General features: G+C 45.8%; 2 protein-coding genes across 2 annotated transcripts in view; both read left to right on the forward strand.

Annotated features, from left to right (window-relative positions):
- Window positions 1-17,245, forward strand: part of abcc1 (ATP-binding cassette, sub-family C (CFTR/MRP), member 1) — a gene marked incomplete in the record, with an annotated part of 41,717 nt that extends 24,472 nt beyond the window's left edge. The window contains 15 exon segments of the mRNA XM_014330022.2: window positions 1,409-1,585; window positions 2,223-2,390; window positions 3,912-4,086; window positions 4,238-4,298; window positions 4,375-4,495; window positions 4,597-4,804; window positions 6,127-6,437; window positions 7,262-7,461; window positions 11,220-11,346; window positions 12,528-12,629; window positions 12,765-12,911; window positions 12,998-13,156; window positions 13,963-14,129; window positions 14,375-14,569; window positions 16,201-17,245. Coding sequence (XP_014185508.1) covers window positions 1,409-1,585; window positions 2,223-2,390; window positions 3,912-4,086; window positions 4,238-4,298; window positions 4,375-4,495; window positions 4,597-4,804; window positions 6,127-6,437; window positions 7,262-7,461; window positions 11,220-11,346; window positions 12,528-12,629; window positions 12,765-12,911; window positions 12,998-13,156; window positions 13,963-14,129; window positions 14,375-14,569; window positions 16,201-16,309 — 2,427 coding nt within the window.
- Window positions 17,246-17,996: 751 nt separating this feature from the next.
- scaf1 (SR-related CTD-associated factor 1) lies at window positions 17,997-25,991 on the forward strand. Its single transcript, XM_005949522.3, has 6 exons — window positions 17,997-18,328; window positions 19,279-22,784; window positions 23,484-23,566; window positions 23,746-24,060; window positions 24,242-24,370; window positions 25,203-25,991. Exons 2-6 carry the CDS (start codon window positions 19,376-19,378, stop codon window positions 25,359-25,361), a joined length of 4,095 nt encoding a protein of 1,364 aa, XP_005949584.1. The 5' UTR covers window positions 17,997-18,328; window positions 19,279-19,375; the 3' UTR covers window positions 25,362-25,991.
- The last annotated feature ends 1,474 nt before the right edge of the window (window positions 25,992-27,465 follow it).

Genomic DNA, 27,465 nt, shown 5'->3' on the forward strand with positions numbered 1-27,465 from the left:
GCTTCCCTCAGGCAGCGTTTCACCTCCCGCTGTGCTGCTTTCATCTCCTCCTTCACTTTCACTTTGATGGCACCAGTTCTGACATAAACAGTAGTAACCAGACCGAAAAGCAGCGCACATTTCGCTGCTTTTTTTTCCTGAGACGTCATACACTTTGGATTCAAGCCAATCATTTTATGTTTCCGAGGATAGTAGGCGGGCCCAGATACGTATGTTCTTTTAGAGCAGAGCTACAGATTAAAAATGCCCAAGGCGAAAAGTCTGGCTTTACTTCACAGCAAAAGATGCAAACTCAGCAGCCTGCAACAAGTGCTTTAAGCTGATACTGTGATACTGTCAAAGGAAGTAACACCTCGAATCTGATGATGCATGTAAGGTGAACTAGCAAACACAGTCGTAGCTACATGCGGCTGTCTTCTTGTTTGATGGCAGATACTCCCTTCACCCCGGCCAAAAAGGCTAAAATGACCAAAGAAAAAGAGGAAAACAGCTGAACATGAGAGGTTTTTGGACAAAGTTTGTGTTCTCCATTCTTTAAGTATCGGTTTGGTATCGGATAAAACCTAAACGATACCCATCCCTAGTCATAAGCCCCGCCCTCTGTTCAACAATGGTCATTTACAGTGGACATGGATATCCTCTTTTACCCTCCTTTTAAACCAGCTGTCTAAAATGTGAACATTGGCATTCTTGAAAGAGTGACCTTTGACCTTGCAGATGTAGAGCTGTCCAGGTGGCTCTTCAGTGTTGCACCGTGTGTGCATTGAGTGGCTGTTTGGTTTCTCCAGTACAGAGGCCTGAGGACTACCTGCTGCACTGCACAGCATTAACTATGATGTTAAGCTTGTGTTTGGAAGTTTGTTTGGTTTTTCCCCCTTAGGATTCCCCAGGGGGCGTGGCTTGTCAGGGGGGCGTGGTTGGGTCTGGGGACGGGACTGGGTCTGAAGAGCACTGGGATGTTGTGCTTTGAGAAATTTCTCCTGAATTTTCTGAGAGGCTGAAGAAGCCTATTGGATGAGAGGTGAAACATCCTTATGAAACTCAAAGAAGTCGAGTCGCTTCATTTCTGAGCTCCTCAGACTGCCATGAGGGCCCCCGCTGCCTGAGGGCCCCCGCTGCCTGAGGGCCCCCGCTGCCTGAGGGCTCACACAGACAGCCAGCACAGAATATTTGATCGTGTACAAAAGCACCAGCACCTTTGAAAAGTGATGGAAGGATGCACAATTACAATGAAAGTCTTTTTCACAGCAGCGTATTGAATAAATAAAATAAAGGACATGGCAGTGGCCACTTTAGTAGCGCCCGCATTCTTTGAGTGCGATTATGACTAAATAGATAATAAATAACAGGCAGTCTTAATGTTTAATTAAATGTCCAATGAGTGTAAGGTGTGCCTGTGTCCCTGCAGGGTTCTGTGGCGTACGTTCCCCAGCAGGCCTGGATCCAGAATTCCTCTTTAAAAGACAACATAATCTTTGGTCAAGAGAGGAGACAGTCCTGGTATCAGCATGTGGTGGAGGCATGTGCCCTTCAGCCTGACCTTGACATACTTCCTGCAGGAGATGACACTGAGATAGGAGAGAAGGTATGAGCCCATAGTACACGTCTTTGTGTGTAAATCAATGTCGACACAAAACAAGTTGGCCTCGGAGAACGTAAAACAGTTTTCGCTCTGCAGTCCTATGAAAACATCGTTACTGCGTCTTACTTATTAAGAGGTGAGTAAAAGCCGAGTGTTGCTATTTAAATGCAGTTTTCTGCAGTTAACTGAGCATGTGTTGGGTCGGTTTGTAGTATTGTATTAAACCACACCTGAACACCCGAGGCCATCAGTCTCCCCAGGAGTGCACATCCCAGGAACTTGTTATCGTGGTCAGACGGTGCCATGGGAAAAGGAAAACCCAAGAGCTACATGTCAGACTGCAGGCCTCAGTCAGTGTGTTACATGTTAGTGAGATCATGACCGTACGATTAGCAAAGACTCAATAGGTATTTCGAGGAGATGCCCGATAAAGCTTTGACGAGGATGTGACCCCCAGGAATTCACAGGGAACCGGTTTCTTGTTGAGGTGTCTGGTTACTGAGCGAGACCACAGACAGTAGTTTGGACAGACTTGTTGGTGTGTCACTGAGTCTTTTGTTGCTGTTTGATGACGCCGGCAGCATTTCTACAATGATGAGCTAGCCTGCTATACTGTCTGCCTCTGACCGTCTGTCTGCAGGGAGTGAACCTGTCAGGAGGTCAGAAGCAGCGGGTGAGCCTGGCCAGGGCCGTCTACTGTGATCGTGCCGTCTACCTGCTGGATGACCCGCTGTCTGCTGTCGATGCTCACGTAGGGAAACACATCTTTGACCAAGTCATCGGCCCACAGGGACTGCTGAAGGACAAGGTGTGTGTGTGTGTGATGGAGTCATATACATTAGGGGTGGGGAAAAAATTGATACTGTGTAGCATCGTGATATTTTGTTTGCTAATAATGTATCGATACAGGGACGGCAGAAATCGATATTTTGTTACAAAAAGGTTTTTGTGCTCTGACTTCAGAGCATGTTGATCCTTTTTCTGAGCAAGAATCCTGACATTCCTTCACTGTCCAAATGTGTTTAACTTTTTTGTGGCAGCAATAAACATGACAGTTTACTTATTTTAATTTAAGACATGTTTTATTTTAATTAAGTTTAAAACTTTTTTATTTAATGTAAAATTATATTTTGTTTTAATTTACTTTCAAATTCTTCAGTTGCTGAAGGGGCTGCATAGTTTTCATATTGCATAGTTCAGAATAGCTGTAATTGTACCAGATGGTTGCATTCAGTTAAGTTGGACTAGACTGTAATACAAACCATTCAGTTTGTCAACAATAAAACTGACATGAGAGAAAGACTGAGTGCGAGACTTTGATATTAGATAAAATGAATATTGATAAAGTTTACCTTTATGTACAGAATCTGAATATCGCAAAATATTTTAAAAAATTGCAATAATATCGTATCGTGAGTTGTATGGTGATTCCCACCTCTAATATACATATACCCAGGATCATGACTGGGATCCTGTGTGTCCCTCACAGCATTGGTACTTTGCTCGTACGGGACTGTGCAAAATTCTTGAGCCACCCGTCTTTCCTTTATATTTTTCTAGGAACTTGGAAATGTTTGCAGCACTTTATTGAAACTGAATGTGAAAGTGTGTAGGACGAGTCTTGTTCTTCTACACAGCGTAAACTCTTTTAGTTCCCAGGACTAAAAGTTGGCAGTCCAAAGCTCTTTGGATGTTGGCTTCAGTGAGCAGTAAATCAGTCTGTTCTCACATTTCTTATCCTTATTGTTCTTTTGCTGTGTCAGCCGTAATTCTTTGTTAAAGACACTGCACAGCATCCAGAGATAAGTTCTGGGCTGAAGTCAACCTTCTTGGTCCCAAACTGTTTTTCTGCCAGTCAAACTGGGACATCAGTGTTTTTCTGCTCACTGAGCAGCCTCTGTGTTCATCCCTTGAGTTTATGTGCATTTTAGTCTTGAATGATTCGTAGATCAGTGTTTAAAAAATGTCTCCAGAAAATGTTTGGGAACGTCTACAGCTGTCTGTGAATAACACTGACCTTGTTGTAAAAGCTGACCCAAAGGCGACCATGTGGGGCCTTTCACTCTCTCTCCCCCTGTTTCACTCTGCTATCAAAAAGGCCCCAAAAAGATTGTGTTAAAAAAACAACTCCTCTGGCTTGTTACAGGTAAAACCTAAGAGACTGTGGTGGTTTCAGGCTTGTGAACAGTACTGTAGATTGTATGAAATTATCCAAACAACATAAGATGATCCAAATCCAAATGTAAAGTTGTTTTAGTTGTTGAAATTGTCTCTCAGCAGCATAGATGCTTTTAGACCAAGTTTACTAACTCTGTGTAGCCATGTACAGACTCGTGTGCTGGTTACCCACGGCTTGAGCTACCTGCCCCAAGCTGACTTGATCCTGGTCATGATGAAGGGCGAGATCTCAGAGGTGGGCTCGTACCAGCACCTCATGGCCACAGAGGGAGCCTTTGCAGAGTTCCTGCGAACTTACGCTGCAGTCGACAAAGCTGATAACATTGGTGAGGAGTGTGTCGTGCTGCCGTGTAGCGTAGCACCGTGCAGTGTTTGGAGTAGTAGTTCTGTTAAGATGAAGTCTGATCATTATTTTATCATACTGCAGCTGGTCTTCTCAGATCGACTTCATGTTTTAAATTTCCTTCCTCCATTTAGAGCCCGTGCCAAACAGCAGCATCCAACGACTGGAGAACGGCAGCGTGCCCACTCTTACTGGGTGAGTGATTTAGGGTTAGGGTCCTGGGGGGCTGGGGTGTCGCACTAAGCACATAAGTGTCCTTCTGTTTGAGCAGCAGTCCAGGTGTCTGCACTGCATCCAAACAGTCAACCACAGCAGACGAGAAGCTGAGCAAGAAGCCCAAGAATCCCGAGGTGGGGAAGCTGACGGAGGCTGACAAGGCCAGCACTGGGCAGGTGTGTGGATCTGCACGTGGTCGCATGTATAAATGCACACGTTTCTGTATAATGTGTCTGTGTTCAGTCTGGGATCACAGCAGCTCTCCTGTCCTCCGCAGGTTAAGCTGTCTGTCTTCTGGGCCTATTTTAAGTCCATTGGAGTGTTTCTGTCCTGCATCAGTCTTCTGCTGTTTCTTGCCCATCACCTGCTCTCCCTGTTCTCCAACTACTGGCTGAGTCTGTGGACCGATGACCCTGTGGTTAATGGCACGCAGCCTAACAGACTAATGAGACTGGGGGTGTATGGTGCCTTTGGCCTGTCTCAGGGTGAGCATGACAGGAAAAACTCGTGTTTTTGTCTGGTTCAGAAAGTGAGGCAACACCAAGGGTAGCCATTGTACGCATCACGACGAGCAGGAAACGGCACCTTTGCTTTTTCCTGCTCATCGTTTTTTAAACAAACAGCACGCAAATGTTAGGTGGCCAGTCCAACACAGGCCTGACATGTGTGCTTACTTAATCACATGTCTGTTGGAAGCTAGAGCACCAGAGGACACTCGCACATGTAGGTGCCACCGGACAGAGATGGAGGGAGACTGATGTGGTGTCAGCTCACAGAGCAGGGTGACCGTGTCCACCACCACTAATAATATGCTTAGTTAACCCTGCAGCGCGCCCTTGGTCCTACTGTCACAGCTGAGATGGGGTCCAGTAGGGCTGTTCGATATAACGCTATATATCTGATGACAGTATGAAAATATTACACTATCGTTTGTTTCGTGGTGTCGCAAAATAAACTGTTTACAGCAATATGCCTTCATGGTCCTGACGGTCACTGTAGTGGCTGTATTCTCTCTTTATATTTAAAATAACCACACTACAGACGTGTTGTCGTTAGCAACAACGACGGTAAACCCAGCGTGTGGCTATGCCTTCCTCTTGTTTATTTTCCACATAAACCTTTCACAATAAAGCTGAAGAGCCTGTTGAGACTTTTCAAAATAAACTGAAATGATGACCTTATTCCTAATCGAGGGGCCACCTCGAGCACGGACATGGTTTGGTTACGAAAAGTCTGACACGGACCAGAAAACTGTACGATGCACATTATGCAGCAAACCGGTCCAACACCTCAGACTCAAACACAGCAAACCTCTTTAACCACCAACACAAGAGTCACCTGACAGAATGCAGAGAAGCAAAAAGAGCCGTCAGGTGCTCCAGATACAGCTTAGACTCAATCGTTTAAAAACAGGCTTTTCCCCGCAGCACGCCGTCTAATAAATACAAAGAAAACGGCGGCCGTTACAACTTATGTCTAAAAAGTGTATAGCTTCATGCATCGGTCAAAACACTCGACTCCAGGTACACGACGCCCAGCTGGAAACACTTCACAGTGTCGAGCTGCCCGAGATTCACAGAATTTACAGAACGTGTAACATTTCTGTGATATCATTGTCCGGGCGATAAATGTCTTATATCGGGATATGAGAGCTTGGTCATATAGCTCAGCCCTGGGGTCCAGGCCCCCCTTCTCCAGCTCGTTCCCCTCAGTTATAGACTCGTCTTATGTGTCTTGCTGGATGCAGGTGTGCTCTTCACACAGAAATAAGTCATGATATTGTGCAAACTCCTCTGCTGTCCTTCAGGTGTGGCTGTCTTTGGATACTCCCTGTCCATGTCTATTGGGGGTGTTCTGGCGTCCCGGTACCTCCACCAGTCCATGCTGTACGATGTCCTGCGCTCACCTATGTCCTTTTTTGAGCGAACCCCCAGTGGTAACCTGGTCAACCGCTTTGCCAAAGAGATGGACACCATTGACACGCTGATCCCCAGCATTATTAAGATGTTCCTGGGCTCCATGTTCAACGTGCTGGGCTCTTGTGTTATCATCCTGATTGCCACACCTCTAGTCAGTATCATCATTCCTTTCCTGGGTCTGCTCTATTTTTTTGTGCAGGTGAGTTTGAAAAGGGAAACGGATTCTGAAGTGTCAGTATATTCCAGTGTTATCCCCACAGTACTACGCCTCCCTGCACTGTAGTTCTGACTATTGTTACGAAATCAGCTTCACCCCGCTTCTTTTTATGCCTCGAGGCATCCAGAGACGGCACCGGACTCAGTAGCCATTTTCACAAAACCTTTATTCATCTTCATTCATCTTCATTTAAGCATCTTCTAGAAGGGGAGAGGTGCCAGTGACCCCATCATAAAACCCCCATGGTGTGCTGCAAACTCTGTGTGTGTCTGCATGAGCACGTGAGTGTGCATGTAGGTGTGTGAGTGTAACAGTCAAAGCACTGTGTGTGTCTCTGTGTACGTGACTTCCTGGGGGTCATAAGAGGAATCTCCTCACCCAAGCTACACCAGATTCCTCCAGACAACATAGAAAACAGAGTTAACACATTACAAACACTGAGACGCCCACTCTGCACCCACTGGGCCAGTGGCCTCTTGTTGTCTTACATTTACATTTAAGGTGGAGTCTCCTGCAAACCTGCTTCTAAGTTATAACAATTATGAGTTTTTATTAAAGGTACAAGCATCAGCAACCCCCCACTGTAGCTCCCTGTCTCCTTTTATGACAGCAGACCCCCAGTGTCCATAAACTCCTTTCCCTCTAAACAAGTACACTCTCAGGCTACAGCTAAGCCACACTGAAACACACAAACAAATCCTTCCTTATTCCTGTGATCTAAACAAATTTAACACATCACATTCCAATAATTGTTTTCTTGTACTCGCACTATATAAGTCACATGTGTCTATCCTTGCTCTGTCCAGAGGTTTTATGTGGCGTCATCTCGCCAGCTGAAGCGTCTGGAGTCGGTCAGCCGTTCCCCAATTTACACCCACTTCAATGAGACCCTGCTGGGCACGTCGGTTATCCGAGCCTTCAGTGAGCAGGAGCGTTTCATCCATGAGAGCGACCAGCGCGTGGACCATAACCAGAAGGCTTACTATCCCAGCATAGTGGCTAACAGGTCAGGAGGCTGCCGCCACACGCTCTCACTGCACCACCTGCTACAACAGTTTACACCGCCTTTTAGGATGAATGTCCCTAAATTAGGATCTCTCTGAGACTGCTCATTGGAGTATTACTGCAGCAACACGAGTACATTATATTCACTTTGGACGTAGAAAAGCTCCATTTACGTTTACATGCTTTCATTTTCATGCTTTCATTTTCATGTTTCTTTCCAATCTCTGGCTGAAAGGTTAAAAGCAGTGTTGGGAAGGTTTCTTTTAAAATGTAAAGTAAAATGTTATTTATATAGCACCTTTCAAGATAAAATCACAAAGTGCTTCACAGAGGCAGGAAACAGACATTAAAATCTAAAACAAAACAACATCAACCAAGAGCGAGTTTAAACAGATACGTTTTTAACTGCTTTTTAAAAGACACGACTGAGTCCACAGATCTCAAACTCAAAGGGAGCGAGTTCCAGAGTCTGGGAGCCGCTGATACAAACGCTCTGTCACCTTTTGTTTTTAACCTTGTATGCTGGACAACCAGCAACCCCTGGTCACAAGACCTCAGGGACCTGCTGGGGTGATGAGAAAGAAGAAGATCACAGATGTAAGTTGGAGTTACACCGTGCAGGGCCCTGTAAGTCATGATTATGATCTTAAATTGGACCCTGAACTTGACAGGGAGCCAATGCAGCTGAATCAGCAGGGGCGTGGCATGGGAGTGTTTGTGATGCTTTGTCAGAAGCCTGGCAGCAGCATTCTGAACACCCTGCAGTCGTTCCAGGGAGGCATTACTCAAGCAAGTAAACAAGGAATTACAATAGTCTAAGCGAGATGAAACAAAAGCATGAAGAATCATTTCCAGTTCAGAGCGTGACACAATGGGACTCAGCGATATTTCTTAAATGGTAAAAACAACAGCGAACCAAAGATGTAACGTGTGTCCAGCGTCAGAGCTGGATCAAGTGTAACACCAAGGTTCCCAATGGAGGGTTTAATATAAGAAGCAAGAGGGCCTAGATTTTTAACCACGAGGGGAACAAATTTCTGAGGAGCAAAGACAATGACTTCCGTTTTATCAGCATGTAGTTGACGGTAATTATCAGCCAGCCGATCTGTAACAGAATCTAAGCAGGACTGCAGGATTTGGAGCTTAGAAACATCAGAAATATAGCTGAATATCATCTGCATAACAATGACATGAAATATCAGAGTAAGAGCTAAGAAGTTGCAGAAGAGGGAGTAAATACAACAAAAACAATAACGGTCCCAAGACAGAGCCCTGAGGCACCCCATAGGCAAGAGAGCTGACGGAGGATCTGAACTTAGAGGTAGAGAAAGATCGATTTGACAAATAGGATTTAAACCATTCCAATGCGGTACCCTATACATCCACCCAGTGGTTTGATCTATCTAACAAAGTAAGATGATCAACAGTGTCAAAAGCAGAGGTCAGATCCAGCAACATCAAAACAGTGCACTCTCCAGCATCATAATTCATCAAAACATCATTAGACACTCTAAGAAGTGCAGTTTCGGTAGAGTGAGTCTTACGAAAGCCAGATTGAAATTTATCAAGAATATTGTGTTCATCTAGAACAACTGAGTTGCTTGGCCACAACCTTTTCTAAAACCTTGGCAATAAAAGGCAATTTTGAGATGGGTCTGTAACTGGAAAGCACAGAAGGATCAAGTTTAGGTTTTTTTAAAAGTGGGTGAATGACAGCACTTTTACAGTGACCAGGGCCCTGACCAGAGAGTAGAGATGCAGTAATAATTTTAAGAACACTAGGACCAATAGACTCAAAAACATTTTTAAACAAAGACCCAGATAAAATATCAAGGATCTCACTGAAGTGACCAGCTTCAACAACTCAGGTAAAGACACTGGTGAAAATCAAATCTGACAGGCTTAAGTAAAATCGGAACAGACAAATGGTACATGGAGGGAGAGATGTTGCTCCTTACATTGCTAACCTTTTCAACAAAGAAGGAAAGAAAATTTTCAGTCTTCATTCGAAGAAATAGGGACAGCAGCAGAAGCCGGAGCAACAATATCCCTGATAGTGTCAAATAAAACCTCAGGGTTACCTCTGCTCCTAGAGACTAGGTTTGAAAAATAAGCAGCCCTTGCATCATGAACTGAAGTGTTAAAAGAAACTAAAAGGTCTTTTAAATGAACGAGATGAACCTGTAAACGAGTCTTTCTCCACAAACGCTCAGCTTTACGACAGACACGCTTTAAACAGCGAATGCTGTTGTTTATCCATGGCAAGGGTTTTGTAACAGGGGCTAGTCAAGTTTTAATAGGGCAAATAAGGGACCCAAAAGGGTGCTGTTGGCGACATCTGTCAAAAATCTAGACACCGGCAACAGAGGAGGGAAGAAGCCATTGTATGAAGGAGTGATATCCAGGCCCACCATAGAGGAGCGAATAGACAGTAGTGTCAGACGATCATAGACTAGGCCAGGCAATACATCAGAGACAAAGAAGGAGAGCAGGACAGTCAGAAACAGCAGCATAACAGAGCGAGGGAAACTGCAGCCAGCGGCAAGGCCAAACACAGGCGCCATCACACCGGAAGCAGGAAACCAGAGAACGTATGTATTCCATTACAGATTACAGATTACATGCCCCAAAATGGATTTTTTTTTAACATATTCCGTTACGTTACTCAATGAGAGTAACATATTCTGAATACTTTGGATTACTTAATATATTATCATGCTTTTCACTACATGAATGTACTATTGCTGTGTGATTAACCGAATACAGTTACTCATACTTTGTATTTTAAATACGTAACGGTGGTACATGTATTCTGTTACTCCCCAACACTGGTTAAAAGTCATTAAGCTCCACAAGGGAACTACTGTATTTTTCATACAAAAGGTGCACCGGATTATAAGGCACATTAAGCAAACAAAGCAGTCAGATAAGTCAAACTTAACTCATTCTTCTTGCTTCCTCCACTTCTGTCCCATCGATTCATTAATGCTGTATTCTATCACAGCTGCTCTATTCCCATGTTGTTGCAGTATATGAATGACTAACCTCGTATTGTGGATGGATTATCTCAGTTGTTCTCCTGACTGAAGTTTGGTCCGTTTACAACATCCTGCCATGCGATTGCATTTGTCTCTAACCATCAGGAACCCTCACGTTAACTTTTATCGAGGGGAAAAGTGTTAGCGTTCATCCTCCAGCTTCACTGTGTTTATGCTAACACAGCTGTGTCGCTAGCGATCACGTAGCACATCATTATATACCAGCTAGCCCAACTTCAGTAACCCTACAAACATCACTGCTGTTTAGTTTCGTGTCTTCATTTATGTTGGAAGTGATAGCAGAGCTGTACGTTTGAATGTTTCTGAAATCTCTGTCAGAACATGCTATATCATGCTTAGATAGAAGCTAGCGAGCTAACTTCCTGCTAACTTCTAACTCTGTTAAATGTAATAACTTTTGTTTTAATGGATGCCTGGAAGTTAAACTTCATAGTTACACCTGGTAAAGCAGCAATGCTGATCGTTTTATTAAAGATGAAAGAATTTAGTCAGGTTTTAACTCTCAGTGATGCTGCAGTGTTCGTTTGACTTTGGGACCTGAACTGGACGGAGTTTAGGACCCAGATTACTCCGCGAGGCTTCTTGAGCACAACCAGAATTCATACATAAGGCGCGCTGTCAATTTTTGAGAAAATGAAAGGATTTTAAGTGCGCCTTATATTGTACAGTAATCTACTTTCCTGAATCTGTGTTTGTGCAGGTGGCTGGCGATTCGCCTGGAGTTTGTGGGAAACTGCATTGTGTCATTTGCTGCTTTGTTTGCTGTCGTTGCCAGACAGAGCCTCAGCCCAGGCATCATGGGACTGTCCATCTCCTATGCCCTCCAGGTAAACATGGACAATCTCCTTAACCTGTGCACTTATTTCATACATTAAAGAAAAAGAGTGCCAAGTAGCTACAAGGAGCTTAGCCTTCCTACTAATTTAACTGTTTATTCCCTAGTTTAAGCCATTTTATTGATGTTTAGCAGTCAGATTTAGTACACAAGTTCACTGAAAAACATTTATTCTATTGTATTGTTCTGGGGTTTTTAAGAATAGATTCATCACTGTTTCATGGAAACGGTGTCCCACAGTCCTGATGTTACTTTCACAGTAAGTGACTGAGTTGGGTACATTTATGAGCCCATTATGTTTTATACAGGAATGCTTTTTACGAGCTCTGTTTAGGGTTACCATACTTTGTTTTAATCTATGGTAAATATTCTGAAACAGTCTTATGTCAGTAATGGAATGCACCCCACTTTTAAGTTCAGTTTAAAACAACTTTTTTTATTTAAAGGAGAACTTTGTTATGTATTTGATGTCCTTTCATGTCAGTTATATTATTTATGAGGGGAAATTCAAACAGCCCTCTGCCTAGAAGAAGGAAAAGGTTTTGTGCTTTGTTATGTTTGTTCTTAATCTGCCAAAACTCTGATCCTGTTCATCGGGACGTTTTCATCATCAGGCGACTCCTTCAGTCTCAGCTGACTGCAGGTTTCCAACATCAGCCCACCGAACAATGGGCTGTGAGGTCATTAATGTGCAGACTGTCATATTGGGTAATGAGTAGCATTCAGAGTTTGCAGTCACAGCAGTGTGAGACGGTGATAGATGTACCCTTGGGCCCCCTCCTCGATTCAGAAAATCGTTGGAAACCTGCAGTCAGACTGAAGGAGTCACCTGATGATGATGGTAAAATGGTAAATGGCCTGTATTTATATAGCGCTTTACTCGTCCCTAAGGACCCCAAAGCGCTTTACATATCCAGTCATCCACCCACTCACACACACATTCACACACTGGTGATGGCAGCTACATTGTAGCCACAGCCACCCTGGGGAGCACTGACAGAGGTGAGGCTGCCGGACACTGGCGCCACCGGGCCCTCTGACCATGATGATGATGATGATGATGATGGGTTTCTCCCACTGAAAACGTCCAGATGAAGAGAACCAACCTTTTGGGATCCCCTGTCTAGAGGACTGAGCGTGCATTAATCTGGTTTTTTCTTGCCCCGTGTGCAGCTAACTACCTCACTTACCTGGCTGGTTAGGATGTCTTCTGATGTGGAAACCAACATCGTGGCTGTGGAGAAAGTGAAAGAATACAGCGACACAGAGAAAGAGGTACACAGAAACAAGTCTTTAAAGGCAGTAAGACAGTGTAGATATACTGGCAGCCATATGTGGGGTGTTTGGAGAAAGCTTTCGCCTCATGCGTGTCTAAATCGCCTTTTTTAAACATGTGTGTTGGGCCCCCAGGCGGAGTGGAAACATGAGCCCTCCACCCTTTCCCCAGGCTGGCCTACTAATGGCTGCATAGAGATGAGAAACTTTGGCCTGCGCTACCGCCAAGATTTGGATCTGGCCATCCGCAACATTACCATCTCCATTAATGGAGGAGAGAAGGTGGGATTTCACATGACTCCAGTGAAGGCATCAGCGCAGTGACAGTGCGTGTGCTTGTGGCTGTTCTGAGCTGTCTGTTCCATCAGGTGGGGATCGTGGGACGCACGGGTGCAGGGAAGTCTTCCCTAACGCTGGGGCTCTTCCGCATCATCGAGGCAGCCGAGGGCCAAATATTCATTGATGGAGTGGACATTGCCAAGCTTGGCCTCCATGAGCTTCGTTCCAGAATCACCATCATACCACAGGTACGTTCTGAGAGGATCAAAACTGTTACACTGATTAGTCCGCAGCCTGTGCATTACAGCAGCCGGGGAGCTACAGCAGAGTTGTACAGCTAACCCATCCTCAGAGTCGCTGCCCCAGTAATGTTAAGCAAACGTTATTCAGCTTCTGCTCAAACTGCACGATTGAATCGCAGGGGCTAGAAGTTTGTAGGTCACGATGCTCTGATGAGACCTGAGTGCTCACACTGTGCGTCCATAACATGAAGGTTATAACACAAAATCTGTCCCTGTCTGTCTTACACACACACACACACACACACACACACACACACACACACACACACACCAGCTTTGCTAAATTGCTAATGAAAACATTGGCCAGGCAGCTGCCATCGAACAGCAACGTCCATCCAACTCTTTTCACGGTTGGTGTAGTCGTGATAATTTTGTGAGGCCACTTTGGCAAGCTCATCTGAGCCTCTCCAAAGTTGTGCCTCCATCGCTTGTGTCACACGCTGCACTGCTGTGCTGCCCCGCCTTTTCACTTTCATGTCTGTGTTTGCGCGTGCGCCGTGTGAGAGGCTGCAGTGACGCCCTCACGAAGGGCGACAGGATTTCAAACAGGTTTGATTTTCTTACGACCAAACGATGGATGACCGGGCTGGTCGTGAGGTCTTAATCGCTCCTCATTACCCCACGTATGCTACACGATGCACGACACATGATGAAGGCGAAACTCGGGCCGTTCCCCAGAACGGTCGCACGACTGAAAAATCGTCTCAAAATGGGGGAAAAATCCCAGCATAAGACACTCTTCTCTCCCACAGGACCCGGTGCTGTTTTCAGGCTCCTTGAGGATGAACTTGGATCCTTTTGACTCCTACACTGACGAGGAAGTATGGCGGGCTTTGGAATTCTCCCATCTTAAGACCTTTGTGTCCAGCCTGCCCAACAAGCTTAACCACGACTGCAGTGAAGGAGGAGAGAACCTGAGGTATAACTGCTTTATACGTCCAAGCAACCACAAATTAGAAACTGAATTAGATACAAAGTATCCCAGTTTCACAGCTTCTTTGAAAAACACGTTAGTGTGCACACTCGTCAAGCACGATTAGCAACACCTGCATTTCTTGCAGTTGTGCAGTACACTAGTTATGGGGCAACAGTGCATATACGAGTCGTTGGATAAAGCGCTGGAGTAGGGATTCCTGCCTTTGAAACGGTCTGCTTTTCCTTCAGCGTGGGTCAGCGGCAGCTGCTGTGCCTAGCCAGAGCTTTGCTGAGGAAGACCAGGATCCTTGTTCTGGATGAGGCCACGGCAGCTGTAGACATGGAGACGGACAACCTGATCCAGTCCACCATCCGCTCTCAGTTTGAGGACTGCACTGTCCTCACCATAGCGCATCGCCTCAACACCATCATGGACTACACCAGGTACTGTACACCAAAGAGACACTGGTACGGCCCCCACCCTAAACGTGGAATATCTGTATTAATGCCTGTATTTGTGTGTCTCCCAGTTCTGTTTGTTCTCTGTTGGCGCGACCATTTCAGTCTCTTACAGTTGTTAGGCCATACTGAAAGCTCTTTAAGGATAGACAGTTTCTGGTTTCCATGGTTACTACAGTAACAGTCAGAATGGTTAGTAACAGGGTTTTGACTTTTAGTTATATTTATGATTGCGTTTGATAAGGTTAATTTTAATAACCTCCATGCAACAAACAAAAAGCATTGAAATATGCTAACACCTGCAGAAACATCCCATGATGCAATGGTGTCCGACAGAAACAAAGCAGAGAGCCAGTCTCAGTGATGGATTCAAACCACGTTTCTGCCTTTCTTTGTAAACTTACATCCACTGTGATTACACTGAAAAACTCCATCTCCCACAATGCATTAGAGCTGGTTCCCATCCAAAAATAGCCACTTTATGCCCGGCTACAGAGATTTGATTGGACGGCAGCGAGGCTCATTCCTCCTGCATCATGTGTATGTCTTGCCCTGCAGTTTGTGATTGGTGGGATTGACGTAAATGCAGTGATGTCACTGTGATTTTATTGGCTGGAAGGATTTAAAAACGAGGCTCAATCCTGCGATTGAAGCTGAAATGACTGCCCTGTGCTTAAAGTCAAATATTTTTGCTGTCATTTCTGTTGGCACCAAACCCATTCTAGTTTATGAGGAATGAATTCAGGGTCATGTGACCCTCTGTATCAGCCTATAGGCTTCCTTGGTTTGGTTCTCTCTGACTAACAGATGTTTATGTGCAGGGGTGGGATTCACTCAGGTGTGTGTCGCCTGTTGTTGCCTGTAATGGAATCCGTCCTCATGTTTGTCATTGCATGTACTGAGCTCTAAGATGAGACGGTTTTTAGCTCTGTGCTTTGTTTTCCAGATTCTTTCCTTCTGTTTGAGGCATTTCATTTCTCTTTCCTTTGTTTCTCATGCAGTGTCATTGTGATCTTAGCACTGTGCTACAGCGCCTCACTGACGCTTCACCGCTCTGTGTACCAGAGAGTATCAGTGTTCAGCGGACGTCTCGTTGGTTCATTCAAATGTCCAGCAGGAAGCCACATCGTCTTTGCTAAACATAAATAGTCTATTGTTGAGTATGAAGAGGAAAAAGTAAATATTCTTTAACTGTGGTGCAGACAAGATCCTCTTCCTGACTCGGGGTTCTCCATAACCCCACCCACACCACTACCACCTCGCTGTAAACGATCATCATCTTCACCTACTCTCGTCACTGCTCCTCGCTTCATACTTGGCGCTATCGTTTCATGTCATCCTAAGACTGCACAGCTCCAAACCCAGTGTCGCCTTACTAGACGTGTGCGATAAAGTAACCACTTCCCAATCAGTCATTGTAGTGAGGAGCATTTGCTCCAGGTGCAACAACACGGCGTCACATCGAACATTTGGAGATGCAACGTATTAGTCTGTCGTTATTCTGTGACGAACGATGCCTTTAGGCATAAACTAATGTGGTGTTGCACTTCAAGGCTAACATCAGCTGTAGCATTTCTGCCTGCAAACAGTTTCCTGAGTGTTCTCTGTGCTTCCAGGGTTTTGGTGTTGGAGAATGGAGAGATGGCAGAATTTGACTCGCCCTCCAATCTCATCAGTCAGAGAGGCGCCTTTCACAAGATGGCCAAGGATTCTGGACTCGTCTGAAGCCGGGGAGTGTCACTATGTCGGGCCTCCTGTCTCCTGCTGCAGAGAGCTGATGTTTCCAATGAGAGGGACACAGTCCTACGTGCCAATGACCTTCTTTGCTTTGAAACCAGCAGCAGTTTTCATTGCACAAGGAGGCTGGGCCTACTTACATAAAGAGAATATCACCACCAGCAGTTTGGGGTCTGTTTGTGTTGCCCTGACAAAGTTCATACCACATATCAAGATTACCACGTGAATATCAAAGCCCCCACATTTTTATGATGGGATAAAGAAGCTCGATCTGTGGGTCTGCCTCTTATATCCACACTGTCCACTGTTAAACTCCTCGACAACATGCTTTCATCATCATTATTACAGTAGTAAACACGAGTCATTCATACAAGCAGTGATTCTGGAGCTGAGGCACAGCTTGATTGTACCTGCATGCACACTACAAGAGGAAATTAGTTTAAATGTAAGGAATCAGGAATGTTCCAGTTTAACCTTTGTAACAGGGAAGGATGTGGGACATGCTGCGACCAAGCTGATTGGTCAGAATCATACATCAATCACAGAGAAAATACAGACGCACAGCTGCTGTTGAAGTCACTGGACTGTTACTTCTCATTCAGCACTGACTATTTATTGTCTTTCAGTTACAGCTTTCCATTGTGCTTTTGCTGAATGTGTTGGAGGCTTTATTCATGTAAGAAATGGTTCTAGAGCTTATTTTATTTTGATTATTAAAACAAAGACTGTTGCTCTGTCTTTGGTATGCAGCCAAATCTGTCCTGCGCTTTGCTTGCACTCTGTTTTCAGCGGTACGGCGCCTCTGATGGAGTCAGAAACAGGTCAACTATGGGATGTGGACAAACTGTTTGAATCTACATGTTGTGTATCTTTGGAAATGTATATACCTGCCTTACACAAATAAAGTTAGACAATGGCAACAAATGTGTTAAATAGTGTATCTGTGACAGCAGTGTTCATGTTGCTTGTGTTAAATGGCTTTGTGTGGTTGTTTGATGTGTGAAGTCTGTTTCTGTAGTTTACTCTACAGAGCGTAGCTTTGCACAGGTGTTAGGAGTGTGCTGGTCCACTTCAGACACTCTGCACAGAAACACTGGGCTCCGTCTCAGCCACAGTGCAGTCTGTTGTGTTTCAGTTATGCACACGCGTGGTGTTTTACCACTGGTCTGCATACACGCTGCTGACAAATTAAGAGATGTGGGTAACCCAACACTTCTCTCATTTGTTCCTGCACCAACCCAACAACTGACCTGTGCGTTTAATACGAACATGTTTGTTTGTCATGTCACAGCAATGCGTGTTTTACTGAAGAGCCAAAAGGAGAAACAATCCTAAGAAAAGGCAGCAAGGTTAGTATTTAAAAAAGTTTTTTCATGTGAAATTATATTCTAAAGATATGAGGAAAAAACCTCCCCGCACTGCTGTGGCCATACTGGACAGCAAGTTCTTATGTCTGTGTGGGTTCTTTCTGTTCACGCCACTGTGCTATTGCAGTCCAAAAACATGCATGGTTATCATCACAAGTGTACATATGAGTGTTAGCCCTGCAGCAGGTGGATGGCCTGTCCGGGCTCTATGGCAGCTGGGACAGACACTGGATGGACGGGTGATGTTCAAAGCCAGCTGAGCCTGGATGTGCTGAACAGCTACGGTCTCCTTTCTTTAGTAACAGGTGTTTTTACCTGGGGAGCAGTAAGTAGAAGTGAAGCATAAGTCCGGGTTTAGGCAGCAGACTTCAGACAGCTGTCTGTGAACCAGTCACAGCAGAAATGAATTAGTTGTTACAAAGAGACACTTTTTAAAAAGCCAGTTTGTAGTTCTGTTAAAATGTGTAACAGTGTCGCGAGCACGGCACCTCAAAGGCAACTTTAATGACGTGTGTTAAATGATGTGTGCGGCTCTTTCGCAGCACCTGATATTCACTCCGTTTCCCATCATTCTTTGTCGTCCGGTTTCACGGGAGGGAAGATGGCGGTGACTGGTGGAACAGACCCGTTTTAAACCCTGGTACGTATTTAAACACCACAAAAAGCCGCATATGTCTAATTTCGTGGTTTGATTGAATGTCTGACAAAGTAACAGCCAGTAGATGTGAAGCGGTGGCTTTGGCCTGAGACAGAAGGCGACCGGCATGAAGGGAACCCATCAACATACTGCTCTTCTTGCTAGTTGCGCTAAGCTAATTAGCTGCATGGGTAACTGAAAATCTGCCGCCAGACATTTTTAGCGTCTGATAATCAATCGAATGTGCGACCGCTGACAAATCCGCATTACACATAATGGAGCTAATGGTCAAAACGCAAGGCGGACAGATGTTTTGTAAAGCAACCAACGCGCTGTCCAGCCACGGAAAGCTAATGATAATGCTATCTGTGACAAGCACTGAGAAGTGAGTCCCTGATATGGAAGCTAAACATGTTCTCTTCTTTTACAACTCAGAAATCACGTAAGCATCCCAACAGAAGGAGAACGACGGTAACTGTAATCCACCGTGTAAACAACAGACGCAGTCATGTGCTGCGCAGTTTTTAATGATTGCGTTCAGTGAGCGTGGACTGAAAAATGTGTCTGTTGATCCGGTGTGGGGTCCACTCCTCCTCCGGCTGCCTTCAGCCGTCTCTCAGCTCACCCTGGTGAGAGCGCAGTGGGGCTCGGGTCTTCTGTTTCATATGACTGGACTCCAAACCGAGTCCCGACTGCAGAAGCATGTTAGCAGGCAGATGCATATTTAGCTCTTTGTAACAACAACGATAATAATATCATTCAAATTTGTTCAGTCAGTCTTGTCTTCAGTACAGAGAAACTAAGAAATGCCCTCACTCTGACAACACAACTGTAGAAACAGTCTGAGTATCCTCGATGATATTCATGTGTCAGGATCGTAGGCTCTCCAGGGAGCCTTTCCACGTGGATTATATTGTAACGTAAAGTGACACATGTTCTTTTCTTCCTGCAAGGTTGGTTCCTGAGCCCTGTTTTCTGGTGTGACCTGCCACGCCCTAGGTGTCTCAGTATTACTTCCCTCACTTTCTGACCCACCAGTATTTCTGGCTCATGGACTTGACTTTGGCATCAGGCTTCAGAAGGAGGCCTAGGGCCTTCTCTTCCCCAGGTGGAGTTGAAGAGACCTCAAAGAGCCCTCCTTCCTACTCACCTTCGTTTTCTGCATCATCTCCTTCAACCGGTCCATCTTCTCCATTGTCTACGTCCTCCTCTATATGTGCCAACACATCAGTTTATCCCAGCCATGTAAAAAGCCAATTCAATGGAACAGAGAGAGCCAGGGTTTCCTCCAGCTCTGCCTCTCTAGCTACGCAGTCTCTCTCCAAACCTACATGCAGTACCGCTTCCTCAGACTGTTTGCCTCACACTTTAATGCAACAAAGTGCTGACTGTGAAAAACAGGAGAGGAAAAGGGTGATGTACAATCCTTTCAATCCAAATAATGGAGCAAAAGAAGGAACTGAGATGAAGGAGGTGGGGGAAGGGGAGAAATACGATCCTTTTGACCCCACGGGTTCCCCAGCGTCAGATGTTGATGATGAGAGTGGCAAAGCAAGGGTACTGAAGAGAAACACTATAAGAGAAGAAAAGGAGAAGGTGGAGGAACCTCCAGATTCCACGGACACCTTCACTGACCTTCCAAGCGCCTGTCTGAGCACTCAGCTCCCTCTGAGGAGGAGGGTGGACTGTAGCACCATGAAAGCTGATTCAGATCACTCTGAGATAGAGGAGGGTGAGATAGTTGGAGCCATTGAAAGAGATGGGAGCAGTAAGAGACCTGTAGAGGAAACCCTCCCCCTGAGTTCTCCCAGCATCTCTTTCTTTGGGTCAAAGCCAGAGCGAATCTTCCGAGTGCTAGATGGGGATGGCTTTGTGTCCGTTTGCACAGAGGGCAGCTGGGAAGTAGACAGCGAGCTCAAGGATGAGCCTGTGGTAGGAGTAGAGGATCTGAGAAGGAAGCTGGTCAGCAGAAGGAAGGAACGATATCTCTCCTTTCCTGCTTCTTCACCCTGCTCTCCCCAGCCGCCGCCACCACCACCACCACCGCCTCCTTCTCATCCTCCAACCTCTACATCCTCGTCCCCTTTAACGCCTCCTGAAGATCAGGGTGGCAAGTGCTGCAAGTCCTCCAAAACCTCCAAGGGCCACAGCCAGCAAAAAAGCAAAGATAGAAAAGACGGAGAAAAGGAGATTAGAAGAAAAAAGAGAAGGAAAGGCAAAGAGTGGGCTCAGGAGTCGAACAAGAAAAAGGCGCAAAAGATGGGCAAAGAGGATAAAGGCAGAAGGAGCAGCAGGAGCAGCAGTCGGAAGAGGAAGAAAAGATGGCACAGCAGCCCAGAGACTTCACGGTCCTGCAATTCTTCAAGAAGAGATGGCCACACCAGATGGTCGCTTTCCAGCCTGTCTGAAGAAAGGCACAAAGAGAGGGAAAGGGATAAACACCGGAGCCGGACTGGAGATCGGGACAGAGACACCGACAGAGGGAGGGAACACAATCGCATCAGTAGCCACAGGCGAGATGGACGGGATGAAGATTTTAGCTCCAGAAAGAGGGAGAAGGAAAGGAAGGGAAAACATCATTCAAGGAGCAGAGAGCGAGGCATTTCAGAGCGGTCCAAAAGAAGCAGAGAAAAGAGAGAAGGCAACAGAGAAAGGGAACGTGACAGGGATAGGAGACGAGACGGTCGTCCCGTCATACCTCCATCCATCCAAGACCTCAGTGGGTCTGACCTCTTCGCTATTAAGCGAACCATTACGGTCACAACCACCACTACGACCACCACCGTTCCCGGGTCTCCGAGACTTACCCCATCCTCTCCTGGGAGGGCCACAAAGGACTCCGACAAGCCCTGTAAAAAGAAGAGAAAATGGCATTCAGCTGGAGAGGCAGGGAAACAAGGCAGTTGTCAGAGCCGATCGCAGTCGCTCTCGCCTCCCAGGTATCACAGCTATGAGTCAGACCGCTATTCAGACAAACTGGAGATTGATGTGTTGTCTTTGGATGGTGAAGCTTTAGACTCAGACTACCCATCTTTGGAGGACACGCCCCCTGCTGCTCTGCCTCCAGAGGCTCCCGTCCCCAGCCCTAAAGCTGCAGCTACGCCCAAGACTGGACATGAACCCAAAAAGAAATCTCGCACATTAAAGAAAATTGCCCGCTCTGAAGCTTCGGCTTCTGCCAGTACAACCAAAAGCAAATGCCTCTCTTCACTGATGGTCTCTTCCGGATCTGCCTCTGTTTCCCCTGGCTTCCCATCAGCAAAGCGAACCAGGAAGATCAAAAAAGACAAAGATCGGGACAAGGAGAGCAGAAAAGACACGAGTCGCTCTGGGAAGTCCAAGAAAGAAGGTGGTGCTAGTCAGAAAGGTAAGCTTCAGTCTAAAGTGTCGGTTCTGGTGCGCGAAGGCGTAAGCAGTACCACGGGGTCTTCGGTTGGCTCTGGAAAACTGAACATGGACCTTCTCGGCCCAGGTGGTGCAGCAGGGAGTACTGGGGGGTCTGTGGTGGGTGGCTCAATTGCAGTTGTGTTCTGCAGGGACAATGAAAGCAGGTCACCTTTTCTGAAACCTTGTTCAGAACCACTGTCACTGGGTGGGCGGAGTAAAGACCTGGTCAGTATGGGAAAACGCAGCGGTCTATCCGCACCGCCATCATCGCTGACCGGTCCTGCAGGACTGAAATCCAAGAAAGCAAAACCCAGCTCCATTACATCCACTTCCTCCTCAGCTTCCTCCCCTTCATCCTCTCTGGTAACCAAGCGGCGCCGCCGCCTGGCCAAGAAGACAAGAGAAAAGGCCGAAGCAGCGGGGTTGGCCGCCGGAGGCAGCAGCCAAACTAAAGTCATGTCGGAAGCCTGGGGTGGGGGTGTCTCCTTAGATGTTCAGTCAGGCGTTGGAGATGCGAGCAAGTCGGTCAGTCCACATATTGGCCAAGCTGGCCCCGCACCCTGCTCTTCCTCCTCGTCCACATCCTCCTCCACTAGTGTGCTCCCACCATCCTCGTCACCTCCTCAGACCCCTCCGCCACCTGTTGCACCATCGTTGCGGGACACCAGGGAGTCTTCACCAGACTCTCAAACTGTAGACAGCAGCTGTAAGACTCCAGATCCTTCTTTCTTAACCGAGGACTGTCCAAAACAGCCGAGTCCTACACAACCAGCATCCAGTCCTTCCAACCTGGCCCCCTCACAAGGAGCTGGTCTCAGCAGCGCCCCGCCCACGGCCAAGCTGCCAAGTCAGGATGATCTGTCAAAATCTCTGGGCTCGCCTTCTTCCTTGTCCTCAACCGTCTGTGGTCTCCCTTCCCTGGCTCTACCTCTGTCTTCTTCTGACCCATCCTCATCTGTGTCCTCTTCATCTGCTGGTAAGCCGCCGCCTCCTCCCCCTCCAGCTCCTGCACCCACTCTTCCTTGGAGTCTCCAGACTGGGGTGGACTGCACAACCGGAGGTGTCTTAGCATGTAAGTTGACTCTCCCTATGCAGAGAAAGCACATTATTCAAACGCAGAGACTAAACTGTTAGTAGTGTGCACAGCTGGGCATTTAGTGGGTGCAGAGTTGGGTCACATGGTCTCTCCTATTTGAACCAGGTTGTCACTGACAGGGTTTTGCTGTTACTAGCATTTCTTCACATCGACCTAAGTGTATGAGATTACTGAAGTAGTTCTTAGTGTTGTGGAGAAAATGAAGAGTTACTGCGCCAGCATTTCACTCACCTTTGCACTTAAACATCATCAGAACACTTTTTTAATGCTGTTGGACATTTGACAGTAACTTACAGATTAATCAAAGTAGATGTGTGCATGAAGGAGCATGTGTGACACCGTGGCAGCAAAGAGGCGACCAGAAGAGCTTTGACAGCAGCAGCGCTTCTTTCCTTCATGGGACAACCTATCAGAAGGGACGGGGGGTAAACTTAGGTTCAAATTTTCCACATGTTGCTGGTCGCTGTCGGAGTATTTTCCAGGCTTCTGGTAAAGTGTAGACTGACAGTACAGTTTGTGTCCGAGGGCAGCACGGGCTGTGCAGCACTGTTTTAAGCTTTTAGACAATCATATGAATGCATCTATAGTTTTAAAGATCGTGCTGCCCTGTTATAAAACATGATTGTGTGTGTTTGTCAGTCTGTTTCCCTAAACAGTCTCTGTTGTTTCTCACAGTGACTGCTCTGCTCTTCAAAATGGAAGAGGCCAATATTGCCAGCAGAGCCAAAGCACAAGAGTTCATTCAAGCAACCAGCCAGGTGATCAGTGGAGCTTCATTCATCTGCAGTGGGGAGGAACATTTTAGTGCACGTTCTTAGGAGGCCACTCACACACACTGTGCTAGAGTGGGACCTTGCTGTGTGCAGCCTTTTTGAAATGATGATCCTGTTGTTGTTTGAATGACCGTCGACTCGTTTGTCTCCTTTCTCACGTGCAGATGCTCTCACAGGCCAATCAGAACCAGTCCCAGCAGCATGTTCTCACTCCCTCGGCGTCCTCTTCCTCTTCATCCTTACAAATTCCTCCCCCTCCCTCTCTCCCCCCACCTCCTGGACTGAGCCCAGCCCAGTTCATTCTGCACGGCTCCCTCCCATTGGTTAGCTGCACTAAAACTCCACCTTCACACCTGCACCCGTCAATAGCTGGTGGATGCGCTCAGACTCCACCCTCCATCGTACCTGTGGGGATGACAGGTGTGTCTGGGAGTTCTAGTGACACTGGATGGGACAATGAGAGCAAAGACCCGGATAAGGTAAACTTGAACTTCCTGATGAGAGCAGTGTGCCCTCCAGGCTGAACAAGCCTGTGCTGGTGGGACGGGGCTCAGCAGTGGTCCTGCTTCACCCCCTGGGTTTAGCTGTGGCCTTTTTGTATTTGCTGTGTTGTTTGTGTGGGTTCCTTTATTTAACATGATTCTTACCTGAATTGCACAGTACCTAAAGAAGCTGCATACACAGGAGCGGGCAGTAGAGGAGGTCAAGCTGGCGATCAAGCCTTACTACCAACGCAAAGACATCAACAAGGAAGAATACAAAGACATCCTCAGGAAAGCAGTGCATAAGGTGAGCCTTCACACACAAATCCAACCACACACGTAGCACTGTCTTATATATCACATGGCTCATGTTGACTTTGCACTTTGTCGCTACAGCAGCGTCAAGTTGACAGTGTGGCTACAACATGCAGCATTTCTACAATAAAACTATAGATGTTTCCACTGAGAGCCTGGTACCTTTGTGTACTGCATTAACAAATAAATGCAATAATGTACATTTAGTGAATTGGTATTTATCAGTAAAATGAATTAAGAATAATTAAGACTAATATATGAATATTGACATTATTAGCATAGTTTATTTGCATTAGTCTCAGATCAGCTTGTATTCATCCACACTGGCACGAGTCTATTCTTCTGATTTTCCTATAAGCACACAGCCTCACACATCTGCACACATCCTCGCACACATGTCCTCAGTGGCCAGAGAAAGGTGAGGTGAAATGAAAAGGTTGCATCAGGTTTTTTAATCACGAGCAGTAAAAGCACGCTGGCAGCTCGTCCAGACAACGTAAGAACAAAGACTCACCATGTGTGCATTTCATTCATGCAGCCTCACATGAACACAGTCACACTCTGCAGACACACAAAGGAACGCTGTTGGTGTCACGGGCGTGGAGTACTTTGTAACTGCTGACCCTCTGCTGTTAGCTTTCTCTTTGCTATGCTAGCTATCAGCTGCCACTCAGTGCACCTGAGTGGATCGTTCTGCTCTTTCATTGGAGCTTTTATGATGGGATTGGACCAGCATCTAGTCAAAATGTCTGATCTGCGCGTCCATAAATGAAGCTCTGTACTTGTGTTCTGAGTTGTTTAATCACACTGTGTCTTTATCTTAGATCTGCCACAGCCGCACTGGAGAAATCAACCCAGTCAAAGTCAGCAACCTTGTGAAGCTGTATGTTCAGCGCTACAAATACTTCCGTAAACACGGGCGCAAAATGGACGAGGAAGAAAGGGATGACAGGGAGCCAGGAGCCCTGCATCCCTCTGCCTAATACAAGACTTTTGGGTGGGGGGGGATGTTCCACCTTTGCCACAATCTGCTCAATACGTGAGCAGTTCGCTGATTGTCATTGCCTAATTTTATTGTTTCCGTACCTTCCCTTGTCTATACTTTCATGTAGAAGTATGTATCCTCATCGCTGTAATCATGTTGTAAATATTCCTTTCCAAATGTATCATGAACTCAAGGTTCAGTAAGTAGATCCTGTCTAGACACTCGTGAGCTAATTCAGTCCCAGATTGAACCCTGCAATAAATCCTACCTTTGTCAAGGGGCTAGTTCTTAGTTTTTGTTGGTTGGATTTGTTAGAAGTGTCTCAATGGTGGGACTAATTACAGGACCTTTTTTAATAGTATTGAATTAAATGTTTCTCCTCTCCTTTATATCAACATCCAGACTGAGAGGAGACGTGATACCCAGCTGCACACCCAAAGGAGTTAAACAATACTAAACAGAAGTACTGCGTCCCTGTGTCTTTACAGGCAGCTTGTAGGCTGTTGGTCACTGCTGATTTCTCACTTCTTTTATTGTGTATTCTGTGCATGTTACTGAGACTGACAGTTATACTCAGTCTCTTTATAAAATGACCAACACACTATAAATGTTGCTTAACACTGGTAAACATTGTATTATTTATTTTGTCTGCTCTCTGTCAGTGTTTCTGTTCATAGAGAGACTGTTCAGGACTTTCTCGACCGTCTACCACAGCTGTAGCTGCTGCTGGAGCCTCACGTCGCAGGCTAGACCGTCCAGTTTAACCACCCTCAGACTGGGCAGGGTCCTTCAAAGGCTGCAGCCCCTGAACTTGGACACAGCCTGTAGACTAAACTATAATAATATAACAGACAGTATATAACTACAAACTCTGGCCAGCTGTGTCGATCGCTTATCTATTTTGGCCCCAGCTGTTCTTAATAAACACTACACGATGGTCCCATGTGACCTTTGTTACATAAATGCACACACAATCCACTAACACGTCATTTTCCAAGTTGAATTCATGTGCAGGGAACAGACACAGGCAGACTACACTAACAGGATGTGATGTTACAACAATAGTCAAATATTAGTGTGTAATATTTGTCCAAAACACATTTCTTTGTTATGGAATAAAATGAATTCTAAAATCATCTTAACCAATAAGAGTGGCATTTTCTAGAACTTCATGTGTGTAATTGGACATTTCTTACCAGCGTAAGCTAAAAAGAAATACAACCATTTCATTTAGTTTACTAGTTTATTTGAAAGACACAAGAATGTGAAACCCTGAAAGTTACAAATGTAACGTGAATGAAATGGGAGCTAAACGCGGCCGACCTAATGAAGTCAAGCTGCCTGTAGGCTTGGCGCTTGGCCACAAGGGGGCAGTAGTTGGCTGGAAACTTTAATATTTTATTGGTCAAGAGCAACAAGAATGACGAACTGTTTAAATGTGGCCACATAAACAGAATATCCGGTGTTTACTTCCTGGTTTGGCGGAAGCGTTTACCACACATCTGTTTGACCGGCTCCAGCTCATCTGGAAGGCACGTGCCGCGCCAGGCTAGGTGTCCCCAACAGAACGGGAGCGCCCACGGGGCAGGGAGCGTGGAACCACATGACTCCACCTCCACTGCAACAACTAGACGTGAAAGTAGTGAAGTTTTACTGAAAAAGTGAAACACGAGTGTTGTGGGTTACAGCAGAAATGATACCTACCTACCATATATCCTGTTTACTGCACATGACCTGTGACATGTGGCCATCGGTCCACTACCAGCCATTTCATTTTGTACAAATCCACTCTTCCAAGTTTGTGTGGGTTTCCTTCTGACCACACGCAGCTCTCTGCACCACCTGTTCAACATCACACCGTGTTTACGTCCCTCCTACGTTACTGTGATCAAATACGAGTCCACTAACTTTATTCTCAAAATGGTCAATAATGTGTTTTTCTTCTGTGTCCCTAATAAAATCATTCAGTAAAAAGGATTAGATGTTACAGTCCCGGATAATGCATTGCTTTAAATGGAGATAATCTTGAGGGATGGCTGTTATGTTAAAAGTTGAAATGTGAATAGTTGATTTTTGCATTATATGATTTATTTATTACATTT

This window comes from Haplochromis burtoni, unplaced genomic scaffold (genome assembly GCF_018398535.1).
Source record: "Haplochromis burtoni strain Fernald_Lab_line unplaced genomic scaffold, NCSU_Asbu1 Contig_671, whole genome shotgun sequence".
Classification (NCBI taxonomy): domain Eukaryota; kingdom Metazoa; phylum Chordata; class Actinopteri; order Cichliformes; family Cichlidae; genus Haplochromis; species Haplochromis burtoni.